Source organism: Ixodes scapularis, unplaced genomic scaffold (assembly GCF_016920785.2).
Source record: "Ixodes scapularis isolate PalLabHiFi unplaced genomic scaffold, ASM1692078v2 PGA_scaffold11__112_contigs__length_91849675, whole genome shotgun sequence".
NCBI lineage: Eukaryota > Metazoa > Arthropoda > Arachnida > Ixodida > Ixodidae > Ixodes > Ixodes scapularis.
In genome coordinates this window covers 23,418,830-23,442,305 of record NW_024609837.1, presented here as the reverse complement: position 1 = coordinate 23,442,305, position 23,476 = coordinate 23,418,830, and the positions used below count along the sequence as shown (strand labels likewise).

The following is a 23,476-nucleotide window of genomic DNA, read 5'->3' as shown; positions in this document are numbered from 1 at the left end:
GATGTTAGTGTCAAATGACGTCACCATGTCACGTGACTTTCCTATGTGCGACGTCACAAGTGACATCACTGTCACGTGACGTTGCAGTGTCACACAAAAACCAATGACCCCAGAGTTTCTTCTCTTAGCACTCGTCATCATTCAAGCACCACTGAAAGACATCAACAATTACAGACACCGTGACGCCATCGTCGAGGTTGCATCCCAGGCACACACCCAAAACCGCCAAGAGTGGGCCCTATAAATGCCCCTCATCTAAAACCCCGCTCAGAGAGCACAACGAGTTTGTCGTGAGGAGGCCACCGACCTGGGAGGTGTCGGCGTTGAAGTGGTCCAGGGCCTGCCTGCGCAGCTCGCCCTTGATGGAGCCATCCAGCCGCTGGAAGGGGAACCGGCGCAGCTGCAGGTAGTCCGCAATGATGTCCAGCATGCGCACCATCTGGGAGAACACCAGCACCCGGTGGCCGGTCTCCTTCAGCCTGCACAGCAGCTTGTCCAGTAGCAGCAGCTTGCCGCTGCCCCGGATGATTTGCTGCAAGGGAAAAACCGTTGTCACAACCGTTTGGACAAATGGCCCGTTTTGAGACGTCGCAAAACTGTCGTCGCAACATTAGTGCATCCGGGCCGTTTCACAAGAAGTTCAATCTGGGAATATGAGCGCACCACCAACAGAATTTACAGCAGAATAACACTATCGTAAGGGCCGATAAAGTGAAGATATGGACATAATGAAGCAAAACTGAGAAAGAGAAAATAAATGAAGGTAGAGGAGAGATTGGCAGCCTTAGAAGAAACTAAACTATGTTGAGTCTTTAGCATTGAAACATCGCCTCAACTTCCTCATTAAAATTTACTAAGTAATTGCACAAGGTTACAGCAAAGTACTGTCAGTAAGGCTCGGTGGATGTCGAGAACATTGAACCAATGGGGCACCTTCACCAGTGTTATCGGCAACTACATTATAGTAACCGAATTAACGGCGGCACTCGATTCGCTACAATAAATCTACCATAACATCTTTTTTCTTAACTATTCTCAAAGCGATATGGCCACCCCACGATCCTCACCTGTAGGGCGTCAACGTTGTTGACTGCGGGCTGTTCGGGGGGCCGTATGAGGACCGCGTGGTTGCAGCACTTCTTCAGCTCCATCATGATGTTGATGAAGCCCGAGGAGGAACCCTTTACCCCCTTGGACAGGGCCTTGTAGTTCTTGGTCAGGATCCACCTGGAGCAACACGACACAGAGCCGGAACAAAGGCCTCTCAAGGACGGAACACAGTCGCCGGATTTCGTGCTCAACTCTGCACGCAGATTGGCAGAGCCCCCACTTCCCGAGTAGGTTGCAGTAAAAAACCCCAATGTTAACGACGGGACTCGAGGAGCAGCCCAATACCACTTTCACGCAAAGAAACTCAAATATTAAGGGGGATATACACACCACATGAACAATACCCCCGTGTCCAGAAAAGCCTCTGTTGAACTGCACGCAACTTTACCAAGGCATTGAATCCACGGGCTGGAACTTAGCCGCGTAACTTCGTCGCATCCCCGTACCCTAAAGTATTGTCCGAGTGCAATGGACCGCGACGCAACAGCTCATAATGGCCCACAAAGAGGGAACACATCTGATCGGCATATACATTTTCCAGTCTTTTACGCGTCACTCCTTCACTATGGGCCCAAAATAATTCTGACATTACGAGCAACCACTTGTCGTAGGTGCTACGTAAATCTGATCTTGCAAATGCCGCAAAATCTCCGGTACGGTTAAACATAGATTGGAAGTGTTTCCAGGGCTGCCCGACAGATGGCGCTACTGTGTTGGTAGCCATTCCGTCATTCTCTCGTCCTACTTGGTTGCCCATTATCGTGATGCAGTTAATCGCACTCAAAGCAGCTTTGAGCTGTCTTAGTCGACGCGGGGACTTCAAAAGCACATTGACCCACTTGTAGTACTGCTTCTGGATGGAGGTCATCTCGACCCGGAGGATGCGCTCCACCTTGGCCGGCAGGGACTTCTCCACGTCCTTTTTGACCCTGCGCAGCAGAAAGGGCTCCAGCTGCTTGTGCAGCTTCGTGTAGCCCTTGTCCGCGCTCTCCTTGTGCTCCGCCTCAAACTCCTCCCACGAGTCGAACCTGCACCCGAGAAACAAAGAGAGCCAAGACGCTCAGACACGCACCCGCGTTGCTTAGGAAAGGCTGGGAATGTGGCTCGAGGGCCTTCGCTCTCCTATTGTAAGAAAGTTCTAAATTATTACGCCATCCAAAAGGTTCTTGTACAGCTTTTATACAGCTTTGATCTAGGTATATGGCTCAAAGATTTTTACTTTCGTACTATGAAACATTTCTAAGCTTATACGCAATCTAACAGGTTGCCTGTCGAGGCTGTACGTGCCTGCTTTGCCGTACAACGAGGCTATGTGCGGGTGAGCAAAACAGGTACGAAAACGAAGAGCATTGCCTTGGCTAGCAGTAAAACTGAGCTAGCGAGTGAAAGAGCCCGTTTTAAACTGCGTGTGGCAGCCACTCACTTTTGCAGGTAGCACTTGTTAGCCCTCTTGCGCGCACCAAGAATATACTGTAGAATCCCGCAACGACAAAAAGAACGGAGTCAAACACAAGACAAGCATGTCAGTACTGCACTATGCTCTATCTTTGTCGTTGCTCCAGTGTTGTTTGCTTCCCCACTGATCTTCGAACCCCCCCCCCCCCCCTTTCCCCAAAAATACTCAGCATCGCCTTTGGCACTCTTCCGTACCAGAGGAAAAAAAAGGGATCATGGCAACACTGAGTTTCTTAAACGAGTCCTCACTTGTTGGGCATGATGAAGTGGAGCAGGGCCCACAGTTCCTTGAGGGAGTTCTGCAGGGGTGTGCCCGTGATCAGCAGCCGGTGGTTGGTGTCAAACTCAAACAGCGACTTGTACAGCAACGAGTCGTCATTCTTCAGCCTGTGTGCCTCGTCCACACCCAGCACCGCCCAGTTCACGGCACCCAGGAAGCTCTGCGTGTCGAAGCACGAGTCATTTCCTAACCAGCAGCCTCTAATTATTCTTATTGTTATTCTTTCTCTCCTCTCTGTGTCAACTTTCATAATCCTCAGTCTTGGGTTGCTTCAAAATGTTATTTTATCTATATATTTATTTTGTGTCCAGAAACATTTGTCTCCCAGATTACTGGTTATAATATAGTGTGACACTACAGTGGCCCACTGAAACAAGGCTATTTTAGGTATGAACTGAATGCCTGATGCTCACTACTATAAAGTTAGGAGTAAGCCACCTTTTAGACTAAACAGAAACCAGTTCAAGCAACTTTTATTACAAGGAACTGTGGTATAAGTATGATCCACACTAAAAGTACCAACTGTTAGCACACTTCCTTGACTTCATTTTATTTCTCATCCAGGGAAGATCACAACTTCCCTGTTTGGGATGTTCAAAAAGGAGCAACATTTAAATACACTATGCCCGCAGGAAAACATTGTGTTGTTTTTCCAAATTAACTTATCGTCGCAGCAATCTACAGGGAAATGTACTGTTCCAAGAAGACTGCACTCTACTTGCAGCAATTCTATCCTTAGCGGTAATTCAACCAACTGTTAGCACACTTCCCCACAAACCGGTTCCAGGTATTTCGAATCTCGGTTCAGACAAGACCGTAGTTCCGACCTCCGTTAATAGAAAACTATTTTTTCTCGCAAGAGCGAACAACTTCTAGCTCCCATCGAGTAAGAAATGTTCCTCACCTTGTCCTTGAGCAGTATCTCGTACGTGGTGAGGAGGGCATTGAACTTGAGCCTCTTGTTCCCAGGGTGGCACCATTCATGTTCTCGAATCTGCACGGGACCACCCACACACAAGTCAACCAAGTGATACCAGCTGACATCCGTGGAATGCTCCTTCTAAGAAAACCGCAAGCCTCCCCCACAAACAGCTTCTAGACTTTCACAAGTGCAAAAGAGCGTCATAGTAAAAATCCACTTAACTGTAAAAACAAGTTTATTGTGACCGTCATACTATCACGTGACACTGTGACATCACAGTGACACAGAACAATGATCCCTCAGTACACTTAGCAAGCCACGACCCTGATGTAATGTGACACACCCACCCCGGGACCTCACAAATAAGAAAAAATTGTCTTAACCATTCTGACAAACTCTGAGAGAGCACAGAATGTGTCATGCATGCACTAGGCGTACGTTACGACAAGCTATACTTGGTTATAGAATGTATTCGTTGGTTCTGGATGCCGTTGCATGCAGAACACACTCATTTATTCTTTGAGTTTATTAGAATGATCGAGACAACCGTAATTTTATTTGTGACCCGTGACGTCATAAAATTATGCAGCGAGTTTCGTCATTCGGAGAGTCAGCTGCGCAAGTCGACAGTCACCTACTACTGCAGGCTTTCTTAGTCCAGCTGTTTGCTCTCCCATTTGCCTCGTCCCAGTGGCGTCGGACAAAGTCATCGGCTTGCAGATTGCACGGTTCAGGGTTCGATTCCCACCATGCCGCATCGTCAGAAACCTCACCAGTTATGACAAACTTTGAATAATTATGACCAAGTAGGCTTCTATATATGCTTTGTGTGCTTATGAACTGCCTGCTATGTTGTCTTAAGGACTGGCCAAATAGCGTACACTTTTCTAAAAAGAATGTTGAAGTTGCGGCGCGTGCGTCTGTTTTCAGTGCGGACACGAACCACGCAAACGGCATGGCTTTCCTCCTCACTGTCGTCTCTTCCCCTTTCTTGTTTTCAGGGGAACCCACGACAACAGTGTAGGCCTCGACGACAGCCAGCAGAGCGCGCGAGTGGTTCTCCAGAACCCCGTGACGTGTACGGTCTAAGCCTCTATGCAAGGACGCGAGCAAAGGGAAGCTTTTCTCCAACAAAAAGAAAACGCGGAAAAGCGAAGCGGAACCGAAGGAGACCTTCACTTCCTGCACAGCAAACGCTGCGACTGCAGAAAATCCGCCCCATTTGAACGGCCCTTTAAACCGCGTGCAGCAGCTCCTCGCCACGCTCGAGCATATCACTTTTCGCACGAAATCTAGTTCATAAACACACTGTGTTCTAACAGCTGTCGCCGTAAAAAAAAAAAAAAAGAGAAGGGCGAGCGAAGACCACCGACCATGGTGCGAGAGCTGACATCTCCAAGGTAGACGACGACGTTCATCTCGGGGGACCACTGGGTGAACTCCTTCTGCCAGGAGGTCATGGTGGACAGGGGCACCACCAGCAGGAAGGGACCAAACAAGGCGTGCTGGTTGAACAGGTATGTCAAGAAGCTGATGGTTTGGATGGTCTTGCCCAGACCCATCTCGTCCGCAAGGATCACCCCGTTCTCCCTGCGGTCGCCCAAACAGGGGAGGAGCGGTCACTAAGCGGTGCCGTCAAATATGCACGGTGTTGGATTCAGTATTCCAAGTTTTCGAGTCAAAGGTGATGGTCTGGACGGTCATTTGAGGCCCACTTTGTCTGCTAGGGTCACCCTTTTATCCCTGCAGTTCCCTAAGTAATGTCGTTAAAATTGCATAATGCTGAATTCACCATTCTAAGTTTTCAAGAAAAAGTTGATGGTCTCAATGGTTTTCCCAAAGTCCGACTTGGTCGCAAGCGTAAGCCGATTTTCCCCGCATTCCAACAACAGGGTGTAATTTACTAGTGGAGCTGTTAACTGACTATACAGAATGTTGAATTCAGCATTCTAAATTTCCAAAACGGTTTTTGCTGTCCCACGAAAACCATTCTGAACAGTTAGTGAGGGAAAAGGGTAAAAACACTGAATAAGAGAAGACCTAGCAAACAGGTTCCTTCAAAGGTCAAGGATGTTTATAGCTGGAAAGAGGGACAACAGTTGGTGGCTTTGAACAAGAAATCTACTCAAGAACAGTATGCGTTCGTCAGTATATATAAAGAAAGTGAGAGAATGCAGAGACCTAGTATGCAAGAACTGTGGCTGAATAAATAAATAACGATCGACTGATTGTAGCGGAACTTTTTTCATAATCATTACGAGAACAAACAAGAGGAACCCAATATACTGCCCGCAATTTCAGAATTCAGAACAAGACCACGCTGACACGAACAGAAAACGAGTCGCAAGAGTGGCACCCACTTGCACCAGGAGCTGGCCAGCCAGTTGAGGCCTTCCAGCTGGTAGTCTCGTAGCTCCAGCTTCTGCTCACCGCCAATGTATGACGGCTGCGTCTTGAGGGGCACAAACTTGGGGCGCACCTTCAGCACCTGGCCGTTCGACATTCAGGGCGATTAACAAAAGAAAACAAAGTGTTGGGACGCAATTTAGTATAAAACTAGGATGCCTTCGTGTGCACCTTGCTTAGGGTGGTGACATCTGACCAATCTGCTCGTACGGCTTATCGTCATCGTCTCTTCGTAAAAACGAGCAATGGTTCTTTTTCTCTCAGACACAACAAAATTAAACCTAAATTGCGGTACCTATTGTTTTGGTTTCGAATTTTGACCACACTACTTATAAGACAAAAGAGCTAGTGATTTACCAAAAATAAATAAAGTCAATATTTGTCTTTGATGCATTTCTAAACACTGCTTTTTTTTTTTTTTTCATCCACAAGTCTGGAAAGGTGTAACTATTATAAAGTGAGAACCGAATAAACATTATATTTCAGAACACTAGAACTCAACAAAATAAACTCCAATAAACACCAAACCACTCATAAATTAAATAAACTCCTGAAAATACTCTTGGAATTTTACCAAAATGAACTCCAAAAAGAACAGAAACACGGCCACGGTCCAATCTCCCGCCAAATTTGACCAATGAAGCCTAGACCGCACAAGGAGAAACCCCCCCATCTAAAACTGATACACGACCAGCTTACAACCGGAACTGCCCGACGTACAGCCGACCTACAGCCGGTTCACAGCTGGCGTCTCTCGCGGTAGAAGCCTCAAACCCACCTTGCAGACCTTGCTGGGGATCTTTTGGGACTTCTGGCGGGCATGGTACTCCCGGATTACCCGGGGAAACTTGCGCTTCATCAGGTTCCCGTCCTCCCATGTGCAGTCGGAGTACGGGAGTCCGTCCCACTTGCACAGGTAGTCCATCTGCTCCGCCTCTCCGCTCTTGGCCGGAGCATGCGCTACATTCCGGGGAGGGGGACACGCCACAGTTGCAACGCCACTGCCGAAGACATCTTCCCCAGCCTAACCCTGTCTCTAATGCCCAAACAAGCATGACCAGGTTCATCCCCCCCCCCCCCCTAGGCCCCCCAACTGCCTAACCTGACACAAGACTTAACTTGGCCATCCCAATTTGATCTAACCCAGTCCGAAGCCGAAGGTAATGTGACATGTCAGAAAACGTGTTTCTCAGAAAATACATTAGCCTCAGGGTGCCCTTCATATTGCTATCAATTATTTTAAATGTAAATACTTCATTCCGTGTAGTTTTTTATCTGAAATACCGCCAGTTCTCTCCTTACCCAATTTATTCTGGCTGTGTTACGACAAGAATACATCACTCTGAACAAGAAGTACTTGGCGACCAATTCCTGTTCTTAGCCTGTCCATCAGAAAAAAATTTGGTTTTCATGCTTTATCTAAATCTTATTTTGTGAACCTGATAAAACTGAGCTGAAACTAATTCAACTTGACCAACTTCAGTGCACTCCAAGACTCAAATTATGCCCTAAACCTTACATAACCAAAATTTATGTCGGCCCAACCCTTCATTTTCGGCAAACCCAGAGACAACTCTACTCAAGCAAATCACCTTGCCATTGCTAAATGAAGTCAATTAGTAATTTAAAAGTTTCCAGAATTAACAAAGCATAGAGCCTTAAAAAAGCCACCGTTGCCTTCAACAATTTGCCTTCTGCTTAGACAAATGTTTACTTCTCATCGTCGCCAGGCTCTTGCAAGGTGCTCTTAGAGCCAATGCTAGCAATGAGGAAACAGTACCTTGACATTGTGGCAATACCTAATGTAGCCACTAATAACATTCAAAAGCTTTTTAGGAAACAATCAAACAGTTCCAGACCTATTTAGTATATGGCACAGGCTCAAAGAACGAAAAAATGGGGAGGGGAGGGTTAAAGGAGATGATGGGGTAGTATGATGAAGGGAACTGTGATTGCATGTTTACATCGATTTCTTGCCATCAATTCAAAAGCAGTCCCTTTTATATCGTTGACAAAAAATAGTACCGCCCAGCTGATTAGGAACTTTTACGGCAGCAGCTCGACTCAGAAGCGTTGTGCAGGCTGTTCCTTACAAGATATTAGTTTGTGCACCGATACAGAAAACCACAACAACGCAAAGTCTTAGGTTTCTGAGCTAAGACTTGCAAACTCTATGCAACTCCATAAATGTTTAGTTGACAATTTTACAAAAAAATTAAGAAGGTTCCAGTGTATAGAGTAAATGAGAAGCCCTTGACAAGGGCTTCTCATTTATGACAAGGCAAAAAAAAATGTTAATGATTTATTTGTGATGCAAAAAAATGAACAGATAGACAAGCTTTCAACAGCGATAAAAATAAGTAGAGCTGCTGGGGTAGCCATCGCTCATCTTCATTTCTAAGCGTTTTGTCACCCACTCAAAAGCCACAAGTTGAGAAAACGTGAACCACTGCCTTCACTGCAAGACAAAGGTCGACATGATTAGAAAGAGGGCCATTCTTAAAATTTCCTCAAGACCTTTGCATTTATCGTGACAAGAAATTGTGTCAAAGCTAGTCCGTATATATGTCGAGTTTCCGTGAAACACAGAGGTCTCTCCACAATACTGCAGAAAATGTCGTCAATGCTTCTAACAGCACGACTTGGACACATTTTAGTTTCATCTCACTCGGTCTAATTTGTGATGTCTCCTCCGTGAGCCCAGACACTGCTCATGTCAACCAGTGCCCAAACAGCGATCGCGGTAGTTCCGACATTGTTTCATGCGTGCCATGCAGCATGCGTCATGCAGCTCTTTCCTACCACTGGCAAGAGTTGCATTCAGAGTCAAGTATTCCACCAGAAGCCCCAAGCCTTCCATGCAGAGCCTCAATATTCGGCCAAACCCACAGACATCGAGGAAAGCCTTAAGACGCACAGAATAAACTGTGCATGCAGCGTAGAAGTATTTAGCAAAACCGCAGAAATTTAATTTTGCGGGCAACGTCAATTAATATTCAGCAATACATTAACCCAATCCTATAGATGTAGACTCTTGACCTATTAATCATAGCCTTTGTCCAACAAAGAGTCAAAATTTTCTAACCAATCTTTGAAAGCCTACTGTCACCAGCCAGGCAAAGCCTTTCAAAGCGGTGCCCAAGGACAAGCTTGCAAAAGTCACAAGAAAACAAAAGCGACTCAACTGATAATAAACATTGAAAACGAGACCAGCCACCCAAAGAACCAGAAACATTACTCCTGCATCAATGCGTTCAGAGCAAGATGCAAGAAAAGCACAGACCTGTACATAAACTGCTAAACATCAACCAGGACTATTGAGCAAGCTTTAAACAACAAATGCAACAACTTTACGTTAAGTGTCAGAACCTAAATCTTGCAATTAGTGTCAAAGACAACAACAAACAGTTTAACAACTGTTGGTGAGTGCATCGGTACTAGGGATGCCGCGAACTTTTTTCGAATCGAAGTTTCGATGATCGAATCAAGCGGTTCGAAAGGTTCGAAAGATTTCGATTTTTCGAATTGTCTATATCGTAAAATTCGACGGAGGTCGAATTTTCGAACTTGTTAAGCTAAGAAGTTCGACGCTTTTCGAATCGTCGAACTTATTACGCTAAAAAATTCGATATTTTTCGAACTTTCGAACTTATTGCGCTGCAAGGTTCGATGCTCGTCGAACTTTCGAACTTGACTGACCAAAAAATTCGATGAATTTCGAACTTTCGAACTTATTTATCAAGAGAATTCGAAAATTTTCGAACTTTCGAATTCAGAAAAGTCAGAAGTTCGACGAACTTCGAATTTTTAGGGTAAAAGTTCGACGTTCGTCGAACTTCGAAAGACCGGCAGACGGTTTCATTTGATTTCAAGTAGTAGGGTACATTCGTAATTTTTTTTTCTCGAACTTTTACACGCGGTGCTGCGTTCCTTACGAAAGACAATGTCGTTTATTTCAATGTTCTGCCATGCTTAGGTTTAAAGAAATAAATCCCCGAAGGGGCGAGGAAGGACGACGGGTTTTTGACGATTGTCGTTTGTGCCAAATTTGAAGCACGCTGCAGCCGGAGCTATTTATGGTAGTTATGTTATACTTTTTTAAGAATGATCTATGTATAGCCTAGGTAAGTGCCGTCTTAAGATGTGATTATTGTTTTTCAACGTGGGTTTCAAAGAAATGTCCAAACATGTATCTGCATGCAATTATGGCCTAAACTTGATATTTATTTTCGTCTAAGTTGTTTGAGGTATCGCATTTAAATTAACACCACAGACAGTACATATCATTGCCATCTGCAGAATTAAGGAATAAATTAACTCATGGGAGAAGATTTCTAATAGTGTTCAAGTTCAGCACGTCATTAAAAGAAAACTTTTTTTTTTTTTTTTTTTGCTTCAAGTTTTTGGGACGTGTTTCTTTTAGCCTGTACACATTTCGGTAAAAGAAACTTGTTTCGAAGTTCTGAACCTCTGAATATGCAAGAATAGAACACTTGCGACGAATTCTTGATAGTTGTTTTTTTTTTTTTCTCCTGCTTTTTATTCCCGCATTTATTCTTTTTTTTTTGTTACTATCGGCACAGGTGTTTAGGTCGAAAAGACAGCTTTGAACTTCCGAACCACTAAGCATGTGACGAGCAGTGCCTTCTGACAACGAGCTTCTAACAATGACCATCTACGCAACCTTTTATGCAGTGAAGAGCGACAGTAGCTATACATATGCATAAATAATTTCAGATTAAAATAAGCTCGACCACGCCCTCTTTCCCCGTAATGTTTTCTTTAACAGTCCGAAATATCTGGAAGGGAGGGGAAAGGGGGGCTGAAGTCCCCCCCTCCCCCCCCCCCCCCCCCCCTCCCCTCTTTCCCCCCGTTTTCGCTCTTCCGACGCCACTTGTATGGTACAACGCTCCTCGACCTCGAGTTGTGTCGGCTTTTGTGCTTTTTGCGAGGCGATTCCTCCGTCCCAGAAAATAAACCTCCAGGACAATTATAAACTTCACCGGATCGGATTACTACCAGCGTGCAAGGGGTGGCGAGCTAGTTTGCCAGGTCGCTTCAAGGTTTTTCTGAGCCTCAACCTGAGCTCGCCCCTGGCCGTTTCGAACTCGATGAGTCTCGTAAAACAGTGTGTTCGTGCAATCACTACTGCGTGCTGCAGGTTAAAGACCCCCCCCCCCGGGGGCTGGCGGTCACAATTCTGCACTGGCAAATATTGTAGCACGTCCGGGACACTCGTCGTCTCATTTAATTGCCTGACCAACTTCGCAGAATCTAGAGATCACACCCTAACTTTTCTAAACTTGATTTTGTGAAAACAAATGAGTCGTGAAAACGTTATTTGAAACTGAAACTGTGGAAAAACTTGAAAATCGGACTTCGAACTTTGAAAACTTGGATTAAAAAGAAATTCAGAATCTTCGAAGTTCTTTTTTTTTTTTTTTTTTTTAATTTAGCGTTAAAAGAGAATCGAAATCTTCGAACTTTTCGAACTTTATGCAAAAAGAAATTCGAAATCTTCGAATTGTTCGAACTTCATGTCTATAAAAATTCGCAGCGTTCGAAGTTTTCGAATTTTTTTTACAAAGAATTTCGAAATCTTCGAATTTATCGAACCTGAAGTAAAAAAATATTCGAAATATTCAATTCGAAATTTTAGGAACCGTGAAAGCTTCGAAATTTTCGAATTCGAAACTCCGCTGTGGTCAAAAGTTGCGAATTTTTCTAAATCGAACCTCGGCCGGTACGAAAATATCGAAATTTTTCGAAATCGAACCTCAGTTCACTTCGCAAATATCGAAACCTTTCGAAATCGAACCTAGGGTGGTTCGCGACATCCCTAATCGGTACATGGTTAAAGGGAGAAACACAGAAAATTTTGGAAGGCCTGCATCGAAGGCTTCAGCATTCATGACTCTGCTCTGCAAGCACTGGCAACTCCAGAAGCAGAAAACAGCTTAAGGAACACGAAAGCATTTCTTTCTTGGGATACTTGACTCCGACTGTAATCTTTCCTCCGACCCTCTTCCGACCCCCGTAAAGTGAAAAGAGAGTGCCCGTCGTGCGGAAAAGTAGCAACAACCATAACCCTCTGTCCCATACCCTTTCCTAAAATCTCCTTTCCGTGCACACCCCAATATTCGCTCTATGCAACGTCCCACGTGCCATTAGAACTGCACAGCTATATGGTGAAACAACAGGGACAGTTAGTACAGGCAACAGCTCAAAAGAACACTGGATCGCATGACGGCCCCTAACCGGTTGTAATGTGTTGCTGCAAAAGGAAGACGACAACACATACAAAGCGCCAACAGTGTCATGCCCCGCACATGGCGCCTCGTCTGTTTCTATCCCTCGCGCTTTCGTCCCTTTCTCTAAAAACTCCTTTTTTTTTTTTTTTTTTTCATTTCCTGTACTTAAAGACACGCGTCCATTTTTCTACTTTCTCCTCCAAGTATTAAACGACAAATCATAATTAATGGAACGGTCGTCGCTACCCTTCCGCACTACAAGAGCTCTCCCTCAAGCAAACGACGGCAGGGGGGTCCAGACAACGGCGCCCAAAACGTGCCTCCGGCTGCAGTTTTCGGCGTCCTGTACCGCCTCCCCGAAATGGCAACAGAATTTGTCACGGAGCCTCTGCGTAACGCCGTGAACTGTCATGGCTCTCGACCGCCGGTCGTAGAAGCTGCAGCAGGACCGGCGTCCTGCAGCAGCTTCTACGACCGGCGTCAACGTCCGGCGCCGTACCACCATCGCGATCATGACAAACCACGGCATCACGCAGACTCTGTCAGCGACCGTAGACGAAAACTGAGGAACGAAACAAAGACACGGTGAGCACCCTGGCCGTAGCCGCGTTCTGAGCGTCGTCATCCGGATAACGGACCAAGACGGAAGAGGGTTGCGGGAGAAGGCTCGTCCAATGTAAACATGCAAGTGTGTCGTCCAATGAGAGATGGGGGGGAAAATGAGGCACCTTCGTGGGGGGGTGGACGGCACTCACAAATAATCCTCTCCACATCCATGTGCTTCCCCTGCAGCTCTTCGGACATTTCCTGCTGGCACTCAAAGTACTCTATGTCCTCGGGGGAGGCGTGATCTCGCCTGGGAAGTGGAAAGAAGCAGACGACAAAAGGGAGCGGTGAATGGCTCCTCGTTTACCGGAGTCTCGGCTATGATGTATCGTGGTCGCAGATTGCGCACACTTGTTTCATTAAGAGGCATAACCGCCCGAGTTGCGGGAAGGATGGGCAATTAATGTAAGCCTGATAAACGCACCTTCTGAAAAAGGAAACAGCGTGTGCAAGAAACACTGGCACCTATTCTATGCTTTAAGATTGTGAACTGTTCATTCACGGCCCTAGTCAGCGAAAGTCCTTCTCTCATAAAATTGCGGTGCTACGCCGAACAAGGATTGATTCAAAATCACAAGATGATTGCGAGAACCTTCAGGGGTGGCCGTTTGCTGGTGTCAAAATTATGCACACTTTATACGGTATTTCGTCCAATTTGCAAGCTCACACTTTATACCATACTGCAGCCATGCTTGGTATTGATAACTGGCATGAATACAGACAGAATTAAGTGCTTTGATTCTTAACACCTCAATTATCCATGGTCACCCACATAAACCGACAAACACTCCCTCACTGGAATTGTACATACATACTAGATTATGGAAGGGCTACGTCCTATCTGCACATTAAACGCATTTCACTGTCTTCGAGCTCGAGCGTGTGCGAGACAAAAGTATGGAGACCACTAGACATCTGGTTGGCGTGCTACTTCTGTACCACCGAAAAACGAACGGACAAAGATAAATTCGGGAGAAACTTGGGGAGAGAGCTCACCATAGGCGGAGTTCGTCCTCCCGCTTGATGTAGTTGTCCAGCTTCTTCATGCCCTTCACCTTCTGGTCCTGGAGGGTCTGCAGGGTCTCCCAGGTGTTGTGCAGGTGGGACCAGCCCTTCCACTTGATCAGGTACTGTGTCTCCCGCTCTTCCTCGGGGGTGTCCGGGGTGTTGGGGTCGCCGTAGTCCTCCACCGCGTACACCGTCGTAGAGGCACCGGTCGCTGAGGGGCACGCGTCACCGCTTAAGAAAAGCTTAGGCACGCCCCAATCGTACTTGATGAACTCGGAAACGCATAAGGTTGTGTTGCAAACGAGCTAACACGCAATGCACAGGCAAGGTCGCGGGACCTTGTGAGGTCGCGTAACATTGTGACTTTCCGTGCTATCACAGGTTTGGTTGATATTTATATGCATAGTTTACACAGACATGTCTCAAACAAGTGTAGATTCTTGCCAATACATTTCTAGAGACAGGGTGTTCCATCCCGATACAGTTTGAGCTATAAGGGCTCCTCAATTGTTTTTCCCCAACTAAGCTAGCTTGAACCAACCCTTCAAATCAGAGAGGCTAAACTTATACGACCGAATCCCAACCCATTCTTCTATCGAGAACAGCCCGCGAGCCCTCGGGTAACAGAGACTACAGACCTTGGATCCCAGAAATTATTGAGCCTCGTGAATCCCAGGACGCGACGAGGGCATCACTCACCTCCCTTCTTCCCTCTCCTGTGGTCGATGACCCTCTCCACCGTCTCTGCATTTGGAGACTCGACGGCAACCGCCTGTTCGTCGTACTCGATTTCCACGATGTCGTCCGACCCGGTTTCCTCCGCGCTCTGCTCCTTGTAGCTGGAGAGCGCAGGAAACGTTCAGCTCGTTACACACCCCACTGCTGCAGTCTCGTAGAAACAATGTTGGATGTACAGAGCAAAGTATTGTGCGCATTCTCTTTTGTTAGCTCGAGCAGAGGTCTATAATGTTAGGAACACCCCAATCGACGTCCAAAGTCTCAATGCCAAAAACGTGATAAAAGACCGGCCCAAATCTAGCAATTCGAGTAGGAGCGGAACAAACTGGCGTACACACAATTTTCCGGCTCAAATGTGGATGCTCCTTCACTTCTGGATGACGCACGTTTAGTGAAAAGCGTACTTAGAACCAAATAGATCTGGTGCACGACTTCAAAGTTCAAGATCAGCACGAGTCGAAAAGAGACCTGAACCACATACAGAATGGCAAACAATTTATGTGTGATATGCTTAAATGCCTAAAACAAATTGGCACATCCAGCAAGCAGGTCTCGTGAGAAACAGCCTCCACGGCAGCCGCTCACAGTTGGAAAAAGAAAAGCGCAAGCAAAAATTACCAGACACTTCACAGGTTCAGTCATTTCCGTCCCACAGCAGCAATTAGAGTTCATAGAGTGCCCACAGTTAGTTTCACACCACGTGAAAGAGAAGTCGAAGCTACGGGCACGTTGCCCTTAACAATGCTTGCGCTGCATGAGCGCGCTTGCTCGGCGGGGCTGCTGAAAGTTCGGAGCTCGCTCTCGTAGCCTCTGGTATGCTCGCACTTGAATTTAAATGCAGTGCGGGGCACAATCCACCCGACAACCGAGAAACGGTGCCGCCACTCACCTGACAGCCTTGCCACCTCTCCGCGACGCCTGGCGCTTGCTTTCGTCATCGTCACTGTCGTCGTCGTCCGACGATGCTTCGTTGGAGCTCTCGGAACTGTGGTGGCGCACACGGTTGCTGGAGGCCGCGGCGGCGGCACGTCGCTGCTGGGTTGCCGGCGCCCTTCGCGGGGGAGGCCTCTTGGGGGGAACCTTACGAGCTCTGCCGCCAGCATCGCTGTCGCTTTCGTCGCTGTTCCCGCTTGACCGCCAGTCGCCCGAACTGCGCCGGAAACATCATAGAATTCTCTTTTTATTTAAAGGCTGCAGCCGTACGACAAAAAAACTAGGGAACAGTTCAGGTTTGCTCTTAATGCTGATTTTGTCGAAGATGAACGCAATAAAAATGGAGGATAAAGGCGGCAAACACGTGGCCATCATATTGTTCCTTTAGAAAGCTAAAGTTTTTATAATACCTGGATCCCATACAGCCGTGCCGACAAAACTATGATTTAAAGTTCCGAGAATTGGGAATAAATAGCTCGGCTGAGGTTTCCGACCGACCTCTGCAATACAATGGGGCAACGGCGAGTTCCTCTAAGGTCGCAGATTCCTCGCACGGCATGTACTAGGGGAAATTTTTTTTAATTCAAAGAACACTCAGTCCAAAGATTGTCGACTTGGGAAAGGGAACGCAGCCATCCCAATTTCACAGACTGAAGAGTTGAGACAAACAACTTGAGGGTCACACGTAGCATGCACTCACAAGCATTAAACTGGAGCATGAACACTCGATTATCCTCAAAATATTCATCGCAAAGTTTCTGGATCCTTGCCTGAAAAGAATGATATGCCTAGGTCTGTCAAATACTAACATTCTAGGACTGCCTGGCCTTTTTAACAAGCTCATAACTAGAGACCAGCAATGCTGACAGCAATAAGTGTTACTTGCAAACTGATGTAACGAAGGCACAGGACTACATCTCAGTGCACATGTTTGTGTTTGCAGCACAGATCCTCACATCGGTTCTTCTGGCTGTTGTATGGCTAGACTGTAGAACAACTAAAACAGACGACTTACGCCTTCCGTGAACGAGCACCAGATCTTGGACCCTTCCGGCTGTCGCTGCCTTCAGACTCCTGAGAAAGATAACGCAAAGCAAAACACAGGGTTATGTAAACTCGCTGAGACGGGAGTAGATGCACCAGTCACACAACAACTGGTTCTCAGAAGACTCTATGCGTACGGTGCCACACTGAACTAAATGTGCGACGGAGAGATTAACGGTAATATGCACATCTGGCTGTACACGACACTCTTTCCTAAAGCATTACGCTAGTCATGCCAGCATGCAGCAAATTTTGACGATTAAGGCGAGTGGCACCACCTTCCCGTGCCCCGAACTTTTACCATGGCATGCACCAACAGCCCCTGTTGCAGTAATTGAACGTCAAAGACTTACGGTGAGAGACAAAATGAATTTACTATTTACATGGCGAAGTTAATCTACGGGTGTTGGTCATCGCAGTCGTTCCGTACATCTTCTTCTTCGATCTGTCTCGACCCAAACCGTTCCTTCGTCTTCCTCGTTCTCGTTAACCACATATTTACACGAGCACTGTGCGGCTGTTTCCTGTGAGGAGGATTCCAATTTACAATTCACAACACACTGCCCCCAAATGAGCGTTTTTAGATCGCTCATTCAACATAAAGCTCTAGGGTATATAAAAGTTGCACGGGTTTTTTTCAGCACTTGTCCGCCTGGCACGTTCACAGCGCAGGATCACACTATACTATCCCGGCCGTAGAATACCTGCCCAATTCGTCCAGTCCGCCACAGGTGTCTGGGCGTTTTGTTTTCCCCAACTAGAACCAGATCGCCATCTTGCGCTTGGCTGTTTCGGTGACAAGTTGTTTCGTGTGCTGATCGCAGCTGGAGCAAGTATTCTTTTCGCCACCGCTGCCAAAAGTGGTCTAGCAGTTGTTGATGCTTTCTTTAACGCCGGGTGACATTTTCTCTCGTAGAGGTTTGGAATTTCTCAGCACCCGCAGTTGGAAGAGCTGTCGGTCGCTTTCAAGTAAAAAAATGCGCCGGGGTCTACGCTTCGGGCTCGTTAGGAGAGGCTTGCAGAAATGAGAGGGGTCGTGAGTTAACAACTGCCTCAATCTCATAGAGTATAGTGGTAAGCTCTTCAAAACTGCAGCAATTTCTTCTGAGAACTTTCCGAAGGCATGTTTTGGCAGCGCTCCCCCTCATACCATACGCTCCCAAAACAAACCCCACCAGGCAGCTCGGTCAACAATGAATTTGCACTGTATTCGTTATTCGGTAGTATTCTTGCATTCTTTTTCTTTCAGCACGTTCTATAAGCCGTGGAGTCCGGGGTCAGTATGAAGCTCTGCCAGCGTGTCCCCGCCCTGTTCCGCGATCGCATCTTTCTGAAGACATTCTTTGTACAACCTCCGCGCCGTGATCAGCTCCGGGTATTTGTCTTCTGATTTGACGACAGCGAGCAGCCCTTCTATCAAATTGTCTTGCGATGTAGTCGCTGGACGGACTGGCAAATGTTTGTAGTCAAACTTGTAGAAATTGCGGCACGCACGACGGAAGTAGTTCAGTCCGAGAATTTTTAGAAACATTCGCCCACTGGTCAAGTAACGCGCGTCCCTGCGTCTCGTGGGTGCAGCATGCCGAAAGGTTGGACCTTCCTTCATAGCCTTCAGGTTGGAAAGGTTGAAGACGAGATGATGGTCTAGTCCTAACTCATGTATTCTCAGAGCGACGACCAGCGTAAGGGAGACGACGGCAACTACTACTACCACGGAGTAAGCGAAGAGCTCTTTGTCGGCCATTCTTCGGTTTGTTCTCTTTCTTTTGAGAAACTTCCTGGTCGACGTCTGATTGCAAAACACACTGTCGGACTGCAAATTACGCTTGCCGTTGTCCTCTTCGCTGACACTCGCTTTCTCAAAATTATTGTGAGCGCACGACACAACCATGTTCGAAGACTGCCACGTGTCGGATACTCTCGACTTCTTTGATTGCGAGCGGCTGTCAGAAGTCTTATTCAGTCTGATTTGAACCTCGGGCCCAACACTGTCAGATTCGCTTGCAACATCCAGCCTCTGGCCCCCATTGATGTCAGAGCGTTTTGACGAAAACAGCTGACACTGCCGGTCGTTCCTTTGATTGGTTAATTTCGGGGAGCGCTGCGAATGCGGCGGGTGACTGCACTTGAGGCTGCCGCCTATATCCTTGTAAGTGTACTTTCCGACGCAAGTGAGGTCTCCTTGAATTCGTTCTTCGTACTCGTGGTCGTTCTCTTGCCACTGCAGGTTTGCGGAAATCGGGGATCCGACGGAACGTTTATGCTTCGTCTTGGCGGTGGTTTTCTCGGTGTCGTCGTCTTTTTTATTAGAGCCCCCCTTGTTTGTACTGCAGGTTAAGGAACTCTGAAGTGATGTAGGGCCTTGAAAAGTCCACCCAAAAGTTGTGTCTGAAGCCATCAGGCTGCAGTTGCTTTCACAACGTCGCACCGGCTCACTGGCGACTTTCCACATTTGGTCTGACCCAATAAGCAGGCTTATGCCTGGTTCGGTAGAAACGCCGGGGAAGAGGAGCTTGTCAGCGATGCAGCCTCCGTCTTCCTCAATGCTGCGGACAAACTCATGGTTTACAGGTACCTGAACAATGTCCTCGCATATAAATGGGATTTCTACCGCTTCAACACTGCATTCTTCGTTGTTGTACTGACTACGCAGCTTCACTTGAACCAGCCTTCGTTTTTTCGGCAGTGAAGTAGAACTTCCAAAGGTGTTCAAGCGTAGTCTGGTCTCTCCTAGCACCTTAAGACCCAGCTTGCGAGAAACGTCTTCTCGTATAAACGTTCGCTGACTTCCACCGTCTAAGATGGCACGTGCGTAGACAGTATTTCCATCCTCGACCACCCAGGTCCGAAAGGTCTGAAGTAAGACGTCGTCGTCTATCGAAATCCCAGTGCTACCAATGCCAGCGCTTTGAACGCTAGTCGTCATGGTTTGTGTTGCACTAGTGTTCGCTGAAGGCTTCCAGGTCGGATCGCACATGGATGTTGCGTGTCGCCCCGCACAGGAAGTGCAAGACAATTTCCTGTGACAGTCCTTTGACCTATGCCCTCTTAGGGTGCACCGGAAACATCGCATCTCTCCTGAAAGTTTCTTCTTCTTCTCCATTAGAGAGATGCTACTGGTGCAGTTTTCCATGCTGTGTCCTGTAGTTTTGCAAAAAATGCACTCCTCCTTGTCATCTTGAGCTTTGGCATGGAGAACCGCAGAAGTCGGAAGATGAGCTCGTTGATGTAGTTGCTCCCGATTTGTTCTTGGTGGACGATCATCTCTGACACCAGATCTTTCTCTACTCTCGATCTCGATTAGCAGATATTCAAGCAACTGTTGCAAATCTCCCTCTGCCCTTCTGCTGTTCAGTTGAGCGTCCTCATTTCGATGTGTTGGTCTGGCGGACAGCTCAGCGGTTCTGGAAGTACCTGAGATTGACCCCAGCTCTTCTGCTTGTAATGTGGGTGGAGATGAATGTGCAGCCACGTCTCCCTCGTACGGATGGACGGTCTTCCTTTCAGAATGGCCAGCACGTCGGTAGAAATCCACCACTATTTCAGATGGAAGAGCCTTGATGACAATGTCCATCAGCATGGTCGAGTAGCTGTCTGAGCTGACACCAAGTCCATGAAGACCGCGGATGTGGGTTTGCACCTGATCGTAAAGTCTCCTCAAACCCTTGGTGTCGTTTGAGTAGGTGACACTCGGAAGCGTTCGAAGCTTTGTAAGGTGGTCTTGCTGGATTCGCCTGTAGTCTCCAAACTGTCTAGTTAAGATTTCAATTGCGTCGTTGTAGCACGCATCCGTCACTTGGAGACCATCGATAGATGCCTTGGCGGGTCCACTAACCAGCGTCCTTAAGTATTGAAACTTCTCGCCGCTTGACAGCTCTCCGTTTTCGTGAATGGCACGCTTGAATTGTTGCCAAAATGGCTGCCACTCAGCAAGCTCGCCCTTAAAGGATTGCAGCTGCAACTTCGGTAGTTTAATACCGCTCCGTCTTCGTTCTTCGCTTCGTGAGGCAATTGCCGATGTTGATGGTCGCGCTGGTTCACCAGAACGTAGTTGCACTGCTCGACTTTGAAGCATGCTCAAGGTGTGGGTCGTTTCTTCCTCGTACTCAATTACCGACTGGTATTCGTTCTCAAGATCTCCATCGGCAATGAAGGGCTCGAGCTCGGTGTTCAGCTTCTTGAGTTCTTCATAATTTACCTCAAGCTTTCTTGCTATGGCCTCGATTTGAATTACATCCGCAGTGTTGAGAATAGCGGTGGCCTCTCTGACAATTCGGGTGTTTTGTGCTCTGCGAGCAGTCCTTTTCGTTCGCACCCTTTCCATGTTTGAATAAATCGAGAGGTTGGTAAGCTTCGGGTAATAGTTACTTGTTCCGATGTCGATCCAAATTTCGTTCGAGGTTAGTCCATGGCGTTCACTCGTTCGCTGCTCAGCAACTGACTTCGTTTCGCTGAGGGTCGTTCCTGGCTTGAAGTCCCGGGTTTCGGCACCATTCAGTTGTTGCAGTAATTGAACGTCAAAGACTTACGGTGAGAGACAAAATGAATTTACTATTTACATGGCGAAGCTAATCTACGGGTGTTGGTCATCGCAGTCGTTCCGTACATCTTCTTCTTCGATCTGTCTCGACCCAAACCGTTCCTTCGTCTTCCTCGTTCTCGTTAACCACATATTTACACGAGCACTGTGCGGCTGTTTCCTGTGAGGAGGATTCCAATTTACAATTCACAACAGCCCCCACCCCCATGCTCTTTCCGACAAGAGGAGCCAAGAACAAAAAGATGGAAGAGAGGGCACAAAATGGCCATCCACTCACGTCAACCGTGTACCGCTCGGGCTCCTTGCGGCAGCGACCGGAACGCCGCACCCCGTACATGTCCGGGTTCTCCTCCCACACCTGCTTCAGGCCCCCCTTTCCCCCTCCCTTGCCCCCCCTCCTCCTCGCATCCCTCGAGCTGTCGTCCTGGTGCGAACCGGCACTCTCCGAGGTCCTCCTCTGGTTGGCCGACCGAACCCTCTCCGCAGCGTCGCTGTCCGACTCTGCGTCTTCGCTTTCGGAGCTCGAGCCGCGGTCGCTTTTCGCGGACCCGCTGTTGGCGTCGTCATTGTTGTTCTCCTCGTGGTTGTCCTCCTCCTCCCCCTCCTCCCCCTCCTCCTCCTCTTCCTCCTCGCCAGTCTTGGCCGTCTGGTTGCTCGAGTCCAGCCGTGGAGAGGCGGAGCCGGACTTGCGGCTGCGGCTAGACTCAGAAGCCGATCCGAAATCCGAGTCGCTGTCTCCGGACGCGGCCGAGCTGTTGCTGCCGGCGTCCGAGTTCTCCATGGCAGGAGAGCCCGGCGGGTCGGGCTACCCTGGAACGCAAAAGTAGCCGTTATCAGTGGGGATCACTTAAAAGGCGCAGGTAGTTTCACTTAATGACATGTGGAGGCCTAACAAACGGCAACAACCCGTTTTCTGAATTCCTCGACCATTCTACAAATCCATTTTTCTTTCTCAACCACTTGTAACATTATGGAATTAGGAACATTTACTGTCCGAGCCGGGTTAGTGCGACATGTATGTACTGCGTCAGTGCAACATGGACACCGCAAAGTCGGGGCGTCAGCCAACATCACAGTGTCACATGACCTTATGATAGCACATGACATGACGTCAGGTCATGTGATGCCACAAAGTCATGTCACGTTTGATGCAGACTGTACACTGCAAGGTGAAATTAACTATTGTGCCATAACTACAGCTACGAACAGGGCTAGTGTTAGGAAGTAAATTAACAGAAATGCAAGGGAACAGCACTGAAAGTGTGGCTTCTTGTAAGTGTGGTTATTCACTCTCGTGCAACTTAGTTTCTCTCAAAGCTAAACAACCTCAAGCACACCAGGCCAAAAAAGGAAGTCGTGCAAACCCAGAACGCAGAAACATCCAGCACTCCCATCTACATTCGGCACAAACTGAAAGGCCGTGTCTGCGTTAGGATTCGTTGAGATGCATTATGCTTGGTCATGGGGAGAATCGGGCAATTTTCGACGCATTGAACGCAGGGCGCACTCGCCTGCTCCCCAGATTTATCAAAATGATTGAGACGATATTGAATTTATTTGGTACCCAGGACATCGCGAGATCCCATGGGGAGCCACGCTTCATCAATCGGGAAACAGCTAGACGCCCGTCTTACCGCAAGCTTCCCCGTCACATCTAGTCCGGTCGCTTGCACTCCCAATCGCCCTCTCCTTCTGGTACCGAGCAAAAGCGTCTGGCTGCGGATCTCACGATCCAGGGTTAGATTCCCGCAGCACCACCTGGCAACTCGCACCAACTATGATTAAGTATGATTATTAATGACTAAGTAAGCCTCTTATATGCTTGGTGCGTTCACACATTGCCTGCTACGAGCTATGCATGCTTTATGCAGCCCTGGCCCGCATGCAGTGGTTTTTCGTTACATTCGAAACGACCTTGAGCAGATTCCGCATTAAGAGATCCTTTACAAAAGTTTGTGTGCCTTCTATAATAGCAGCCGTACCAACCACCATATTAGCCATACATTAGCAGCTATGTTTGGACTCGGGCACCACATCAACATTCAGCTTGGATTGTGGTCTAGCAACTGTGTCGCCAAGGGCTAGGCCTGCAGGTCAAGTTTTACCACAAGCTACGCCACCAGACTCAGTTTCACTATACTAAGTGGAAGCGAAACTAGAGCGGCAAGCACAAGCATGTTGCC

At 47.6% G+C, this 23,476-nt stretch overlaps 1 protein-coding gene across 1 annotated transcript in view; it reads right to left on the bottom strand.

The window, feature by feature from the left end:
* LOC121834999 (chromodomain-helicase-DNA-binding protein 1-like) overlaps nucleotides 1-23,476 on the bottom strand; it is a 62,831-nt gene that overhangs the window by 29,749 nt on the left and 9,606 nt on the right. Inside the window, exons 2-15 of the mRNA XM_042288840.1 lie at nucleotides 21,571-22,103; nucleotides 16,725-16,783; nucleotides 15,666-15,926; nucleotides 14,738-14,877; nucleotides 14,027-14,249; nucleotides 13,180-13,280; nucleotides 6,952-7,133; nucleotides 6,128-6,255; nucleotides 5,141-5,357; nucleotides 3,750-3,839; nucleotides 2,815-3,005; nucleotides 1,950-2,138; nucleotides 1,068-1,227; nucleotides 308-532 (exon numbers count right to left, since the gene is read on the bottom strand). Coding sequence (XP_042144774.1) covers nucleotides 308-532; nucleotides 1,068-1,227; nucleotides 1,950-2,138; nucleotides 2,815-3,005; nucleotides 3,750-3,839; nucleotides 5,141-5,357; nucleotides 6,128-6,255; nucleotides 6,952-7,133; nucleotides 13,180-13,280; nucleotides 14,027-14,249; nucleotides 14,738-14,877; nucleotides 15,666-15,926; nucleotides 16,725-16,783; nucleotides 21,571-22,074 — 2,670 coding nt within the window. The 5' untranslated portion in view covers nucleotides 22,075-22,103. The remainder of the gene's footprint in view (nucleotides 1-307; nucleotides 533-1,067; nucleotides 1,228-1,949; nucleotides 2,139-2,814; nucleotides 3,006-3,749; nucleotides 3,840-5,140; nucleotides 5,358-6,127; nucleotides 6,256-6,951; nucleotides 7,134-13,179; nucleotides 13,281-14,026; nucleotides 14,250-14,737; nucleotides 14,878-15,665; nucleotides 15,927-16,724; nucleotides 16,784-21,570; nucleotides 22,104-23,476) is intronic.